The sequence below is a fragment of the Madurella fahalii genome (genome assembly GCF_045866475.1).
Source record: "Madurella fahalii IFM 68171 DNA, scaffold_1, whole genome shotgun sequence".
Classification (NCBI taxonomy): domain Eukaryota; kingdom Fungi; phylum Ascomycota; class Sordariomycetes; order Sordariales; genus Madurella; species Madurella fahalii.
The window spans coordinates 5,647,013-5,663,205 of NW_027263971.1; the positions used below are offsets into that span (position 1 = coordinate 5,647,013).

A 16,193-nucleotide genomic window follows, 5' to 3' on the forward strand; every position below is an offset into this window, starting at 1 on the left:
CGTAACGGCTCCCCACCACCGCCCAAACCCTACTTGGCGACAGCAATCTCATACCCAATCAGCACCTCGGTGCTCGTGCCGTCCCAGCCCCTGGTGCCCGCGGTGGAGAGCATGATCCTGGAGGTGGGGTCGATGTACAGGGCGCTGATGACGCCGGCGCGGGGGGGTCCGGGGATGATGATGAAGGGGACCTTGGAGTGCTTGAAGGCGGCGTTCTCGCGCAGGTCGTAGAGGCGCAGGATGTCGTGGGAGGCGCAGACGAGGTGGCGGCCGTTGGCCATGGGCCGCACGCAGCTGACGGCGCCCGAGCCCGCGGGGAACTTGAGCGCCCGCTCGGGCTGCCACGCCGACGTCGCCTTGTGGACGCTGTACTCCTCGACCGTGCCGTTGCGCCGCCCCGCGTAGATCCAGTTGCCGTCGGGCGACCAGCACGCCCCCATGCACCACGGCGGCACGCCCCGCCGGTTGTTGATGCGCGCCACCGGGTCCGGCACCCGCCGGTCCCAGATGCGGATCGTCCCGTCGATGGCGGCCGAGAGGAAGGTGGTGGACGAGGTTTGGGTCGGGTCGTGGTGCTGGGGCGGAGGCGCGGACGAGTACACCATGGTGGGCGGCGGGGAAGCGGCGCCGGTGCCGCCGTTGGCGGTGCTGGCGGTGGCCGGGGCTTGCGAGGACGAGGAAGGAGGTGGCGGTTGGGTGTCGGTTTGTTGGGTGTCGGAGGAGGCCTGGGTGGTTTGTGGTTCGGGAAGGGAAGATGGGGCGGTTGTTGGCTGGGTCTCTGTCGCTGTGGCGGGCTGGCTAAAGTCCATGGAGACGTCGCGTGCCGTGTCGCCGCTCGTCATGGTCTCGCTGTTAGACATGCCGCCATGAGGCTCGCCTTGGTTGACAGGGAGTCCATTTTGTGTCGGCGGAGCCATGTCTGAGATGGATGACGCGCCCATGTCCAAGGCAGACCCTGTTGACATGTCGGGATCACCCATGGTGAAGTCGGTAGAGGGATCCAGCCCGTGGTTAGGATCGTCATGGAGGCTCATGTCCATCGCTCGGGAGAACTCGTCGTCATCATCGCCAAAGGCTCCTCCGCCGCCACCCATGGTGTCGTTATCACCAAAGAGGGACCCCGCCGGGCTGCCGAAGAGTGACTCGTGTTCTGGGGACCCTGGAGCATCTCCGTTCACCCCTGCATCGTTGCTGCCCAGATTCCCTGCCCCGCCAACCGAATTATCGGCGTTGTCTGTAAAGAAGCCATTCATCCGCGGTTTCGAGTCGGTGTCAAATGTGTCGCTTCTGACCTCGACCTCGCTCGCCTCAACGGGGATGGGCGCGCCGCTTGCCGGACGCAACTCAATGGCCGAGATCTGGCCTCCGCTACCCTCGAACCGCCGCAGAATCTGGCCGTTGTTCAAATCCCAGTCCAGGACCATCTTATCCCAACTCCCGCTGAGCACGCTCTTCTCGTCTGGCGCCAGCTGTAGCACGCTCACGGCGTTTGTGTGCCCCCCATCGCGCAGACAGTGTATTCTCTTGCCCTCGTCGTGCCGCACACTCTGCAGGTTGATGCCGCCGCTATCAAGCCCGCTCAGCAACCAGAGGGCGCTGCTGTGCACGGCCAGGCTGTAGACAGGCGACAGGATCCTATCCTCGGCACGTGCATTCGGCGGTGCGGGTTCCTCGTTCTCCCAGTAACTCATGAGTATTCCTGCTTTGACAACGCTATCGACAAAGGGATGTCTTTGCGCCACGGTGAGCTGCTGCTTGCCGTTTATGGTTCCCACGCCATCGTACTTCCGGATATAGCCGTCCGAGCCGCCCGTCATCCAGTATCGCAAGTCGGGAGTGATGGCCATGCAATTGACGCTGGTGGCCTGTGGCGCCGCCATGGTCGGCACAATGTCGTAGAGCGGGGCGTCGATGTATTCCTGCCGTAGTATCGGGCGCCATTTTGACCCGGTCAGCGGTGTGGTGGGTGCTGCGGATGCTCGCTTAACACTCTCTTGGTCGGCCTGGTCGTCGGGCGCTGTTGGAGGCGCATCGTCAAACGGTTCGACGTCTTGTTCAGGCTCGGGCTCCGGTTCCGGCTCATCTTGCTCATCCTGTTCCTCCTCCTCTTCCTCGTTGTCGTCCTCAGCATCGTTGTCCACCTCGAGTTCGTCGGCATCTTCCATGAGCTCGTCCTGCTCGTTCTCAGAGCTCGCGTAGTCGTCGTCCATTGTGTATCTCGTGTATCCGGCCGAGTGAAGGACTTGTTGTGATTACTAGATGCTGCGACGGTATTTGTGCCACTGCGGTGGGAGAGGGACGTTGGAATTGTATACCAGAAGGTTGAAGGTCCAGTCCGTCGTTTAGATCCTACGGTAGCTTCAAGAACCCACCGCCAAGAGAGGCCAGGGGGGGGGGGGGAACCTGCTTCGTTGCGGGGGTAAAAGAACACCCCGCAGCCCCACAAATCATGCCGAAGAGGCCCTTATAGTAATCGTCTGTCATGACGCTGCAATATCAAATGCTGATCGATGTCGAGACTATATTCACATCACGAAAGGTGGTTACTGGGTCATAACGAAAATATGGGAACTGTTATTTAAAGTTATTAATTCCTAGCTCGAGAATTCCGCGCTGACTGTTCCGGATACTGTGCAAGACCTCGCAAAGATAGTCTTTTCAGTGGTGCGGGAGCTAATCAGCTAGCTACATCTATCCATGTGTCGAGCTGGAGATAACCACTAGAGGGAGCGATGCGAAGTGCAGAGTCTACGACCGGGGGGACCGCCCGTTCCCGGAGCGAGGCTGCTCGTCCAAAGCGCAAGCTAATAAGCATCCAGAAATAATCTATGACATGGCCGTCCACCAACGGCTTAAGCCGAAGGCCTCGCTGCAGTGATCATATGCATTGCTGACCGACGCATGAATTCCTCCATCCTCGACCTGCCTGGGCTGAAGTGCCCGTTGCCGTGCCGAAAATACGACGGACAGGCGCAGGCCGGTTGCGATGTTTTGTCCGGGTTCTGATCGCTGGACAGCTCGCCAGAACAGGGCGGGCGAGATCGGTGGCGACGCGGGGCTGGTGACAGAGTTTTGTCAATTTCCATTATAGAGCAGTTGTCACGCAGGCTCTCTTTTGGCCCCACAGGCCCTGGGGTTGTGACCTGGGAACCCCGAGGATCGGCCATGGCCGGTGCGCCATTGCAATCAGGGTTCGGCGGCGCTGCTGCGAGTGGTGTCTCAACCAAGGCACTGTCGGCTGGGAGGCGAGGAGGGTCGTCGTCCACCTCCTAGTCCGTGCCGCTCCCTGACACGCCCCCTCGCCAGAGCCCGTAGAAGCCTTCGCAATTCTTCCACATCTTGATGGTGCCATCCTCCGAGCCAGTCGCGTAGAGATTCCCATCTGGCGAAAATGCAATGGACCAGATGGGCCCGTGGTGGCCTTTGTGCACATCGAGCTCCTTGCCGTCTTCCCAATCATAAACACGCGCCCAGGTACCGGGCTCCTCGCCAACCACGAACTTCCTGCCTTTCAGGTCGAGGCCAACGCTCGCTATTCCGTGCGGCAGCTTTATCTGCTTCAGCTCGTCCTCTGCCCTCATGCCACCCCAGAAGTATGCTGTTTTGCCAGCCGCGACAGCCAGAACGGGAAGCCCGCCGCCAATGTCTGACGGGGAGCTGTATGAGGGTGCAAGAGCGACGAGTTCGCACGACTTGATCTCTCCCTCCAGCTTAACTTCGCGTATGCAGCTTCTGCTTGGCAGATCAAACCAACGAAGGGTATCGCCTGAGGCCGTTACGATGACACTAGGGTCCTGAGCCCAGACGATGAATTTGATGGCTTCTTTATGGATGCCCTCGCCGATTTCGAAGGCGCGCGACGTCTCAATCGTGACGGGCGTGACAAGGTTTGGCGCCGCGGACGTTGGTGAGCCAGCCGGTCTCTGGTCCTGCAGATCGAAGATGCGAAGCTTCTTTTCGAACCCCCCGGTCGCAATCATGCCCGAGTTGTCGAATGGATAAGCAATGGCACGGACAATGTGATCATGCTGGAGGATATAAAGCAACTCGCCGGTATGCGTGTCCCAGACCTTGGCGGTGAAATCCGCAGAAGCAGTCGCGGCAGTCGTGGCATCAGGACTTAGTCTCGCTTGCCATACGGCGCCCTTGTGGCCGAGGAATGTGCCAATCCAGTCGCCCGTCTGACCGTCCCGAAGCATCGGGTTGCCATCTGGGCCGGAAGAGAGTCAGCGGCCATACCGGTTAAGGGAGCGGGGAAAAGGTGTCGCGCAAACCTTTGCAGGCGGAAATCATATAGTAAACCTCCTCCCTTTCTAGCGGAGAGAAACTGAGGTGAGGGACGGGCCGCGAGTGGCCATGGCAAGTCAAGGGCACATATTGGCGCGGGGCAGTGGCGTCACCCATGCTGGGTATTTGTGGGGGAAACTGATATACGAAATCTGAATGCAGTCAAGTACCCGGCAAGTCGTTAGATTGCGCCGGGCCTTCAATGCCAGATGCTCGAAACTGAAGAACGAAGCAACCGAGAAAGAGAGGCTCTGTTGGGTTTGACGGCGACGAGGACCGAGAGCAGAGGGGGCAGATGTAGACGTGAAATACGCGAGGACGAGTGCAAGAACAGAAAAAAAGGAGCGAAAATGTCGTAACAGGTCGTAATGAGGATCGTGAGAACGTCGAATATTAGGCCGAATCAGTCGTCATGCCCGGTGCGGCTCGCGGGCAGAATTTGCGGTCGCAGGGAGAGAGTCGAGGCGGCAGCGAAAGCAACGAGGGTTGCCTCGTGCGCTGTGCGGCAGCGGGGTGTTTGTCGACCGGGGCAGGCTTTCCCGCTGAGCCCCTCGCCAGCTGTTTACTGGCGTGGGTGGGTCTGCATGGGTTCAGAAAGGAGGACCTATCCGCACGTTGAGAATTCCGTACCTCCTTCACTTCACGTCGAACACGCTCTCAGCTACAACCGGCAATTCTTGTTTCTGAGAAGGCACGTCTTGTAGGTTTCTTGTTCTAGACTCCGCAAAAGCTTACAATACTCGAGGTCGTACTCACAAACCCACACACGGCTTCCATCCAGGTTGCTGTTGATCTGTTTTAGTGGAGGTACATACTGCACTGTATGTACAGTACAACAGCTCTGCCTCCCCCTTCTTGCCCCTACGCCGCACACACCCCGGTGTCGATGCACTGAAGAGCAAAGAGGAAGTTAAGATGTTGCTTGTAAATGTTCCTATCTATTAACATATAAACATGAGGTTTCGGTTTATTTTTTTTTTCTTTCTGCTATGCGCTGATCTCTTTCACGATGGAGCTGAATGCAAAGCGTTGGTACTGTACTTGGGCGCAGCAACGGGCAGCTTGCCCCTGGCCTCTGGTCGATCACCCCGCCATGCGAGCAACCCAGCAACACCAAACCAAGCTTCCAATCAATTCCATCTCCCTCACTAATTGCCTGACAAATCCCCAGCATCTGTCTGCTGAATTTCTTTAGTATTTTGAACAGAGGTCATCATATCTTGCAAGCAACGAGGCTCGACTTACGGGACTGGTTTTACCAGAATCACTGATTCCCACTGCCGCCATCCTCAAGTACAATCCCATCGCTACCCCGCCTCGCCCAGTCGGAACCTGATCGAGCGGCGCGATGCCGGATTACAAGCTCTCAGCCCAGTTAAAGGGTCACGACGCAGATGCATGTTCTGTTCTGTTCTGTTCTGTCAACATGCTCGGTGATTACAAAGTAGCTAACTGACCGGCCGCAACAGGTCCGCGCCGTGTGTTTCCCGACTGCGAATACCGTCCTCTCATCGTCCCGCGACCAGACGGTGCGCCTCTGGCGCAAGACAGCCGACAAACCGCCAACATTTGATGCCACCATAACCAGCCAGGGCCATGGCTACATAAACTCGCTCACCTTCTTTCGTCCCTCGCCTACTTGGCCTGAGGGTCTTATTGTCTCGGCCGGCCACGAAGCAATCATCGAAGCGAAGCGGCCAAGCTTGACTACGGCAGACAATGCCGACAGACTCCTCATCGGCCATGGCCACAACGTGTGTGCGCTTGATGTATCTCCCCGGGGGACCTACATAGTGTCCGGCGGATGGGACGGCAAAGCGCTCGTCTGGGGGACAGAGAAGTGGGAGATATCCGCACAGCTCGCCCATCAAGGCGAGGTCAAGAGTGTCTGGGCGGTCCTGGCGTACGACGAGCACACGGTCGTCACAGGCAGTGCCGATAACAATATTCGCATCTACGACCTGCGCAAAGTCAACCACGCTAATGAGGTTGAGCCCTGGCGTACGCTTCCTACCAATTCTGTTGTGCGTGCCCTTTGCAAGCTGCCCGGCGGGTTCAAAGGTCATCCGAGTGGAGCCGAGTTTGCGAGTGCCGGAAACGATGGCGTCATCCAGCTCTGGAAAATGAACGGCACAGAAGTTGGAACTCTGCGGGGCCACGACAGCTTCATCTACTCTCTCGCTTGTCTGCCAACAGCCGAGATCGTCAGTGCCGGAGAAGACCGGACCGTCCGGATCTGGAGAGGTTCGGAATGCATCCAAACAATAACACACCCGGCCATTTCCGTGTGGTCCGTTGCCGTGTGCCCCGAGAACGGAGACATTGTGTCCGGCGCTAGCGATAACGTCGTCCGCGTCTTTACGCGCAATGCCGAGCGCACAGCAGAGCCCGAAGTTCTCTCGCAATTCGAGGAGACAGTCCGGGCGTCTGCCATCCCGCAGCAACAACTGGGGCCCGCGCTCAACAAGGAGCAGTTGGACCCACACAGCTGGCTTGCCACCAATGCCGGCAAGAAGGACGGCCAAGTAAAGACGGTCCTGGAAGAAAATGGCACCATCGGGGCCTACCAGTGGTCATTGGGTAAGCCATTTAACCTTCCACGACTTTCCGTTCGCGTACGCTGACCCCCATCCAGGCGAGCAGCGGTGGATTCATGTCGGAACTGTGGTAGACTCTTCGGGGAGCAGCGGGCGGAAAGTCCAGTACAATGGACAAGAATACGACTACGTCTTTGACGTTGACATCGAAGAGGGCAAACCGCCACTCAAGCTGCCTTACAACCTCTCGGAGAACCCATACGAGGCAGCAACCAAATTCCTGGGGGACAACGAACTCCCTATATCGTACATCGATGAAGTGGCAAAATTTATTGTCACCAACACCAAGGGCGCAACCATTGGACAAAGCTCCGAGGCCCCGTCGGCAGATCCATACGGGACCGAAGCACGATACAAGCCCGAGCAAGCAGCCCAGCCTACTAAAAAATACTTACCCCACACAGAGTACCTCGCTCTGACCCAGGCCAAGTGGGAGCCGGTCGCCAAGAAGCTGAGAAGTCTCAACGAGAAGCATCTACTGGCCGGGAACAAGCACATCGCCATGAACCCCGATGGTCTAAACCGCCTTGAGGCAGCCATGCAGGCAACGATGGGGCCCACGACCAAAAACAAACCACCGGCCTCGCTCTCGGAGGCGCAGCGTAGCGTTTACACCATCATTACACAATGGCCTTACGGCGACCGACTCCCTGCCCTGGACGCCATCCGCTGTTTCGTGGCGTATCCGGGCACCGCGTCCCTGACAGACAATAACTACGGCGATCTGGTCAATGTGGTCCTCAGGGGTGCTCTTGACACGCAACAGCCCATCCAGCAGACCGGCCAGACCCTAGCCGAATTCACCACCAAGTTTGACCAAACGCCGGTCAACGCCAACAACGTGATGATGGCCCTGCGCGCAATCACGAACCTCTTCAACACGGCAGAAGGCAGGAAACTCGTAATCCAAGAAGCAAGCGCCATCGCCAGCCTGCTAGTACGCATCGCCGGCGTAGACAATGATCAAGGGCCAATCGGTCCCGACAATAACAATCTGCAGATTGCCCTAACCTCAACGGCCTTCAACCTCGCGTGCCTCGCTTTCAACGAGCGGGACTCGGTCGACCTCGAAGTGCTCCTGCAGCTCTGTCAGGTGGCCGAAGCAGTCATTCGCCGGCAGAGCGACCCTGAAGTGCTGTTCCGCGCACTGATGACACTAGGCATGATCCTCACCATTGGTGGCGATGCGAGGGACGTTGCCAAGACGTTGGAGGTTGGCGAACCAGTCGGGGAGGCGGCGAAGAAGTCTGGCGAGGCGCGCATCAAGACGCTGGCGCAGGAGTGTCTGGCGTACTTGAAACGGTAGGGATTTTCCTGCTGCGTTGCCGTGATGTGATGAGATCATGAGAGGGATAAGGAGGGAATATAGTGTATATAGAGTGATTGATCGATGACAACGCGCTTAAGCATCCGTGTGATGCGGGCCCTCGACTTGATTCCTGGAGAGAACCTTATCCCTCGCGCTTGAGCAGTGTTTGACAGCAGTTATCAGGGCCACAGACGAGTAGCACGTTGGCTCATGAGCCACTCAACACGTCGAGTGCCCGGTTTAATCAACGCAAATAGAAAGATATTGGAATCAGTTAGATCGCATGGGAATCACGCGGCCCCCTATCCAAGTTCGGACTAAACGTGACGAAACGGCCTATCCCAGCGCCGGCCTGAATTCGTAACCTCATGGTGGGGAATGTTCAGTAAGTCGCAGCGCCATAAACGGCAACAAAATATGTCAGATGTTGCTCCACCTTCCGACCTGGGCCTCCCTGAGACTCCCCTCCCTCCTCCCATAGCTCTGCTGCATGGTAAAGGATTAACACGCGGATAGCGGGGTACATCGGACGTCTGACAAGTGGCCAGCCGCCTGCAACTGTGACGGGGCCGGCGGTAACCCCCGGATGCACGCTCCGTTCCGACGGTGATTTGGGAACCCCCTTGTTCCCTCCTCGACCGGCGGCTGTTGATACAAACATTCGAGCTCTCCGTTTCGTCACGTCACAGAGCCCGAAACTTCCCGAACACCGAAGGCCCGGACTTTGCATACCATCTGAGAAGTGGACTCGCGGTCTTGCGCTCTCGGGCAGACTCCCAAAATCTCGTGATGCGCGAACACAAGAGCAGGCGAAAATCTCATTTGTGTGGCAGATACTGTAACCTCGATTTCCAACGTCATCATTCCGGATGTTTTTACGGTAATATCTATCCGATCCCAGAGGAGATTCACCCCTGGTGTGCTACATGCCCTAAATATGGGAGAGGTAGCTGAGACGCAAGCCCGTGATTCCACCCTTCCACTTCGGATAGGGGGTTCATCCAAACACATATGTCCAACCCGACTGTGTGGGGTTGGATGAGTGTGCAGCCCATTCAATAAGCCATTTCCATCCAGGGACGACTCGAGGAAAGAGGCAAAAAGACAAGAACGGAAATAAAAGAAGAAAATAAGAAGAAAGTAAGGCTTCCGGCCGGATATACCCCATCCCCCCTTTCCACCGAGGGGAACAAAAGAAAAAATAAGCGATTCACCCTTTAAAACGCCTTCCCATATGCCAAATATACAAGCGCAGCCTGCCGCATCATCACAGCAACGGCCGCGCGGGGCTTTACACCCTCCCTCTCCCTTTGCCCCTTCCCCTCATCATCACCCTTCACCTCCTCGTCACATCACTTCATAGTAGCGCCCACAGCCCGCCCACAACCAGCGGCAGGTATCCGAGGTAGGGCGTGAGCGCGTTGCGGAAGGCGCCGCTGGTGCCGATGATCTGGCCCGAGGCGCGCAGGGTGAGCGAGAAGACGTCGGCGGCGCCGATCTCGGTGCTGTTGAAGCAGTTTTCCTCGGTGACCTCGCCGAGGCGGGGGTCGCCGGGCTCGACAAAGGTGATGTCGACGCACTGCCGCCCGTCAAAACCGTTAGCCATCACCGTTCACGGTACCGGTACGGGGTAGGGGGGCTACAGAAAGTTGCTCTGAGGGTGGGTTGGTGCATACCGAGTAGAGAGCGGCGCCGTGAACGGCCAGCTCGACGACCTGGATGGTGGCGTTATCGCCGGCCCTGACGGTCGTGTTGACGGGTAAGGGCACCTGCGGCAGGCAGACGGTGCCCGGGTAGGGGTTCTTCGTGGGGCCGAGGATCTGGAAGGGCGTGATCATGGGGAAGCTCATGTTGGGGGGCCCGCCCGGGGGGCCGAGCTCCGGACCTTCGGTACCGAAGCCCATGTTGATGTAGATCATGGCCGTTTCGTGGCCCTGGAACCAGCCGGGCTGGAAGGCGACCGCGCCGCCTTTTGTCGGCCAGAATGTCCTGTTTGTTGTCACTTCCATTCCACCGCCTTATCACCGGCGTCAGTTTCAAGGTCCAGGGATGTGTTTAAAAGCTTTCTGAAAAAAAAAAAAAAAAAAAGCACTCACATGGATACATCCATTGCATGCCGTACGGGAATGTTTCGTTTGTGATCAGGTTGTTGCCTCGCCACCCTGGGTATGTGATGACAACGTGTGCCGATGCTAGCGCCGCGCCGGCGACGGTGAGGAGTGTTGATGAAAGCATTGCGGAGGGTCTGTGGATAAAAAGATATAAAAAAAAGGAGAGTCGAGGAAACGGCAAAAGTTGGCTCGTCAGAGTTTATGATGACGCCCGTCCACTTCCCATAGATGTCCTCCTCTTGATCAACCGTCCGGCCTCTTTTTATCTCTCAATCGCGGCCGCCCGCCTTCCAAATCTCAGCTCTCTGTCGATCTCGGTGTGCGCTGTGTGAGAGTGGCGGTGGCCTTGGATGTTGCCGAGCCACCGAACACGACAACAATCGATGGGAACCGGGACTCGCAATCGAACACTTCTTCTGAAATGCAATTCGAACAAGAGTAAGAGAAGGGAACGGTAAGAACAAGGCCGCTGGGCAGCGGGAGGGTAATATCTGGCGGCATCAGCCAATGCAGCCATTCCCCTCTCCTCTCCAGCCGCCCAGGCCTGTCACCTCGACTAATATTGCATCCTCTCCCCGCGCGCAGAGAACCCGATCTTCGCATGCCGGCCAGCGCCCACCCAATCTGGACGGCTCTTTGGTAGCAACATGCTTGGAGGCGGCCCGGCCACTCATAGCCGGAGAAACATGCTGCAGAGACGCAAGCCGCGCGGTGCCGACCCTCCCACCCCCCTGTCACCCGATGCCGCTGCGGCCAATGGGCGAAGCCGTCTCGCCGCTCGGCTGCTGGCGAGTCGCTGGGCTAGGGCGATTGCAGGTCAACCACCTGGCCAATGTCGTCCCGGAGCCCTTTCCTTCCCTCTCCCTCTTTTAAGTAAGTCACCACCATCCCATCCAATCGGTGGTCGCACAGCCCTGTCCTCAGACAGCGCCAGCACCCGATCGCATTGCGCACTGTTGCCATCGGGCCTGTCGAAGGGGCAGAGGCTCCTCCCGATGCCCCGATGGCGAAAGCTGCATCCTCGCCTTTTTGCATGGTCTGGTCGCGGGAAATGGTGGTGAACGCCTCACCAGACCAGGGCGCAACAGCTGTCGGTGCGCCCCCAGCAGACTCTGGTCCGCGGGGGCCATCTTGGAGCGTGCGAAATCCGGAAAGACGCCAAGGTATGGTGTTACACGGCAGAGAGGGAACGGTTTTGTTTAGCCCGGGATCAGTCACATCAGATTCTCCCCACTCTGCCCGCCTTTCCTCCAACCTCTCGCCAGCGCTAAGCGCCCAGGACCCCAATTCGGAAACCAATTGTGTCATGTTCCACAGGCCATTGGGGTCGGTTTCCGCTGACAGTTTTTCTCGATCGGCTCCTGCCTGTGGCACAAAGCACGGCTTCACTTAGGTGTGCAACGCCTCCCAGGCACCGTGCGTGAGTGCAACGCTGCGGGCTATTTCAGATTCTTTGCATTGCGCTCATGCGTCCAGATGTGCAGATGTGCAGATGTGCAGTGAGCCAGGGTCCATTGTGCGTACGTAGTAGATGTTTTGTAGCAACCGCGCCAACATGGGGAGGTTGACTGGGGACAATCGCCTCATACTACAGTAGAATACGTAAATTGACCGCGATAATTTAGCCTGCCAACTCAAAAGATCTCTGCGTCGGCGGACAGTCGCGAAAATTGATGCGTAGTAGCGAACAAAGAATCGGTAAGCTGACCCTACCGCACTGTCGGGAGGGGAGAGAAATGAAGGTGGCATCAGAAATCGCCGGCACACGGACGAGACAAACTTAGGTATGGGTGTTGGTGATTGTATCAGCCGGGCTCGGCTTCCGTATACCGTAAAGAGGTAGTGGATTGAAGAGGGTTTCGATGGGTTCAGGCAGGGCAGGCAGAGGTGAGCTTGGAGGGACCTGCTTATCGTTTTCTTATCGCCTTGGTGCCCCGCCTAATGTTCGATAACTTGTGCAGGAGGCTCTTGGGCAGCATTTGACATTTTACACAGTAACATTATAATTGCAGAACTCTCAGTTGCCCAATAGAGACTTTGCTACAAGCAGTATCCACTCATTTTCCTCTCCCACAATCCGACACGATCGCCACAATGGCTGGCCAGGAAGGCGAGTGGAATCAAGTTAAACGCAAGGGTCGTCGTCTTCGCAACATTCCTGCACCAGCAGACGCCGGAGCCGATTTCCCAGTCGAGGGCATCGTCCCGAACCCCAACCCAAAGTTTTCCGTCGACGATATGTGGCGGTACCATAAGACGGCCACCAACGACTGGCAGGTATTAGAATGGTGGGAGCGTATGAAGGCGGCAATGGAACTCATCCGGAACCAGCCGGGCCGCCCGCTCATCAGAACAGCCGTCTGCCTTGGCCCGGGACCCTTCGAGCCAAGCAACGGCAGCGCCCAAGCGAGACGGACCGCGCATGTGCAGACTGCCGCTTTTTGCTTTATCGTCGACCACTTGAGTTGGGCCACCCATCCTTCCAACACCGCTGCTCGACGCTTTGAATTGCTGACAAGTGTGCAGAGCTATGGAGCGGCCAAGACATCAGATGCGTGGTCCAGGAGCCGAGGTTTACGCAGAGAGACAAAGAATTCTGTGCCAGGCTCGGCCTCGAGGTCGTCGATGACCCCGGTGCCTTCGCACTTGTGGATGGGAATACCCTGCTCTTCGGCATCCATATGGAGCTCGATATCTACAACCAGGCGCTTACGGTTCTCCCCGGAATTTACGTTGGTGCTAGTCTACAGGAATGGGAAAAGGTTGTCGACCATAGCCCGCAGTCAGAGGATCCGCTCGCTGCTTTCACCGTCATGGATGCCACTTATGCCAGCTACACATTCCCGGACCTCGACTACATGTTCTCTAGCACCATCATGTATTGCCGAAGGTGACAAGCTTGAACTTCTGCTTAACAGCGAAGGAGGTTTTAGCGTTGCTCTCGAGTGCAGGAAGGCACTGATATTATGGAGTATAACGGGTGTGAGGGATCAATGGCCAGCGATTGTTGCCGCGCCAGCATACCCAACTTGCTGTGCTACTAAGTAGATACTAGTACCTAAGCGTCCCGCACGTCTTCGATAGCGCAAGGCTTCCGGTCCTCGGATTTCACGCTTGACAGCTCGTCTCGGGAGATCACAGCACAACCCCAGGCTTCCGATAGAGTAATTAATTCACCACGAATTAGGTCGTAGGTGCTTAATACATTCCATGTTTCCTTATGAATGGCCCAGCTTCGCACTTCCTCATCCATGACCAGAAATGATTTGGCATAAAAATACAGAATCTCCACCGCAGCATCATTAGAGGATGTTCCTGCATAAGGCTACTCTTCCATATCATCATCAGAATCACTATCCTCCCTGGAATCCCCACCAGCCTGGTGGCGCCAGGACTCTTCGGTCTCATGCCATCTCAACAAACCGCCGACCCGACCCTCAGGTCCTCAAGAGTCAGCGCCAAGTATGGTTTATGCTTTCATGCTGGTTAAGACGACAGGAAAGAAGCTGAGGTGATAAGGATGAGAATAGGGAAGCACAGGCTGTATTGCCCACTAAATGATAGTTATCAGGCAGGACCTCTCACTTGTGCCTTGATACCAAATCCGCTTCTCTGCAAAGACAATTGTCTGGTGGGAAGGTAATGGAGGGAGATGTGGCTGTGGCTGGCTGTGGCTGGTTGTAATTAGAATTAGGGTTAGGGTTATAATAGATAATAAGGAATTACAGGTTTGTTCGCTTGCTCAACTTACACTTCGACACCGCCAACCGATTACGGCCGGTCATATCAATCCGCTCGCCACGCATAAGATGACACTACCAGCATTACAACAAGGTCCAGAAGACAGATGTTCCCCAGCACCCGGTCCCACAGACATGAAGGCCGAAGATCCACAGGCGCGTCTTCAGTCGGAGTGTTCCCGCCTGTCGTCTATCCCATCCAACCGCCAGAGCCGCAATCGATCAACCACGTCTTACGGCAATATCCCAGAACCCGTCTGTTTGTCCATCCGATACGATGGACGTCTGTACAGTTGCAGCTTTTGTGCTGCCAATTTGTTTTTAAACCTTCGAAACGAAGCTCTAGCGCGGGCAAATCCGATCAGCACACCAAGGACAACGCAGCGCCTAGAGCAGCCATGAGCCTGTCGACTTCAGCAGCTATCCGTGAGGCCGCAGATCGTCTCCTTCGACCACATAAAGCATCGTCCGGCGCCTGGGTAGTTGAAGACCTCCTAGACGAGTACAATATACCAAGATGGTTTCAGCAAGTACACATCGCAAGATAGCCTAGAATGTGAACGGATCACGAGCGTTGCTAACAAAGTTTATCGTTCCGACAGCTACGACCTTTCATTCTTGTTTGATCAATTTGCGATTCCTCTTCGAGATGACGCCGTCTTCTCGCGCTCCCCGTCTGCCGAAGCCCCCACCCTTGCCTATCTCGAGCTCCAGACCCTAGACCGTTTTCGAATAGGACCGCGTCACCACTTTCGACCAAGCAATAGAGTAGAAGACCCATATATCGTAGCCGTATTGATTGCCTTGGCTCAAGGAGAGCGGCGCAATACTAGTTCCTCCCAAGATACTCAGGCATGGTTTAGGGTATGTCTCTCTACTTGGGGATTGTCGGTTTACCTTTTGCTGAATCAGGTTGAAGGTTCAACTCCTTGCTCTTGATACAGATAACCCCAGCCTCTATTTCTACACCGCTCGCATTCCCTCGGCATTCCTCGACAGATTGAGGATGCCGTCACGATATTTCCCTTGCGAGCCAGTTCTCGTCTCCTATCACCACATTCCGCTTAGAAAACTGAGGAAGAAGATGGAGCAGATGGTCCGGATAATCTCTAAGTGGGATGCGTGTGATACCGATGATAAAGACGCAACCTGAGCCCCTCGCTCCAGAGTTCCTACAGCCTTGGCCTTGTGGACTCGTCTCTCCGGGTGAACGAGGAGCAGCGTGGTTGCGACTCGGGATCCACGTCGGTGAACGGAGAGTAGCCATAGGGTATTCGAGAGGATTGGCTCAACAGAGCGCTTCATCTCTCACAAAATAATACAACGTGCACCTTTCATGGATGATTGGCCAACGACTTCTTTGGAAAGCCCATCGTAGATGACATCCACAGACACCGCGCCGTTACAGTGCAACGGCGGTGCGCCTCCCTAGGGAAGGGGAGAACCAGTACGACGACGTTGGTGGCAAGTGGGACGCTTCTGGAGCCGCCATCTTTCTTTATGAACGACCTAGCGCCGTTCATTCGGGCTACTGTTCTGGATACGCATCAAGTACAACGACTCAGAGGAGAGTAGGGTTGTTTCTGAGTTGGCCCTCTGGTGACGTCCCATGTCAATCATGCAGGCAAGCGCCATATTTGGCGCTTGTCCGTAGGTTCGGCTTGTGAAGGTCGATGAAATCACAGCGCATGTTCTTGCCAGACAGCACTCAGTGCCGGTGCAATAATTCATTTGATTCAACTTCAATTACGCAGGTACTAATACACCGCCTATTCTCCCAAACCATCCTATTCCCCGACAAGCGGTCGACCAAAGGCACAAGTCAGAGTCAAGTCATGCTGGCTGCCTCGCTTAAGCGTCTCAGTCATTTGCACGCCAGCATAGACACATTGGGCTTGGCTCTCCATCATCATGTCTCGGGAATTCCTTTACATATCCCACTCCTTCAAACACGTTGCCGGCAAATCGCCTATTAGACGGCTGGCATGCCGACGACAATTCTCCCAATCCACACCAGCGCCAAAAGCCAGCATGCCCTCTGCAGATGCTTCAGGCAGATGTTTCTATGTTAAGCAAGCAAATCTACTCTTTGTGATTCTCGTTGGCGCAGTTCCCGCAGTACGTGCCCTTGACGGGGACGGGCTCGTCG

The 16,193-nt window shown here is 56.4% G+C and overlaps 5 protein-coding genes across 5 annotated transcripts; 2 read left to right on the forward strand and 3 right to left on the reverse strand.

Annotated features, from left to right (window-relative positions):
* Positions 1-29: 29 nt before the first annotated feature.
* Positions 30-2,210, reverse strand: SPT8 (Transcription factor spt8; the record flags this gene model as incomplete). Its single annotated transcript, XM_071057142.1, has 1 exon — positions 30-2,210. The coding sequence occupies one exon, from the start codon at positions 2,208-2,210 to the stop codon at positions 30-32; it is 2,181 nt and encodes a 726-aa protein (XP_070913243.1).
* Positions 2,211-3,269: 1,059 nt separating this feature from the next.
* MFIFM68171_01721 (uncharacterized protein) lies at positions 3,270-4,404 on the reverse strand (the record flags this gene model as incomplete). Its single annotated transcript, XM_071057143.1, has 2 exons — positions 3,270-4,210; positions 4,275-4,404. The coding sequence occupies 2 exons, from the start codon at positions 4,402-4,404 to the stop codon at positions 3,270-3,272; spliced, it is 1,071 nt and encodes a 356-aa protein (XP_070913244.1).
* Positions 4,405-5,635: 1,231 nt separating this feature from the next.
* On the forward strand, positions 5,636-8,190 carry lub1 (WD repeat protein Lub1; the record flags this gene model as incomplete). Its single annotated transcript, XM_071057144.1, has 3 exons — positions 5,636-5,683; positions 5,757-6,867; positions 6,923-8,190. 3 exons carry the CDS (start codon positions 5,636-5,638, stop codon positions 8,188-8,190), a joined length of 2,427 nt encoding a protein of 808 aa, XP_070913245.1.
* Positions 8,191-9,550: 1,360 nt separating this feature from the next.
* Positions 9,551-10,428, reverse strand: MFIFM68171_01723 (uncharacterized protein; the record flags this gene model as incomplete). Its single annotated transcript, XM_071057145.1, has 3 exons — positions 9,551-9,772; positions 9,870-10,210; positions 10,290-10,428. 3 exons carry the CDS (start codon positions 10,426-10,428, stop codon positions 9,551-9,553), a joined length of 702 nt encoding a protein of 233 aa, XP_070913246.1.
* A 1,970-nt stretch (positions 10,429-12,398) lies between these two features.
* On the forward strand, positions 12,399-13,198 carry MFIFM68171_01724 (uncharacterized protein; the record flags this gene model as incomplete). Its single annotated transcript, XM_071057146.1, has 2 exons — positions 12,399-12,768; positions 12,831-13,198. 2 exons carry the CDS (start codon positions 12,399-12,401, stop codon positions 13,196-13,198), a joined length of 738 nt encoding a protein of 245 aa, XP_070913247.1.
* Between the last annotated feature and the right edge of the window lie 2,995 nt (positions 13,199-16,193).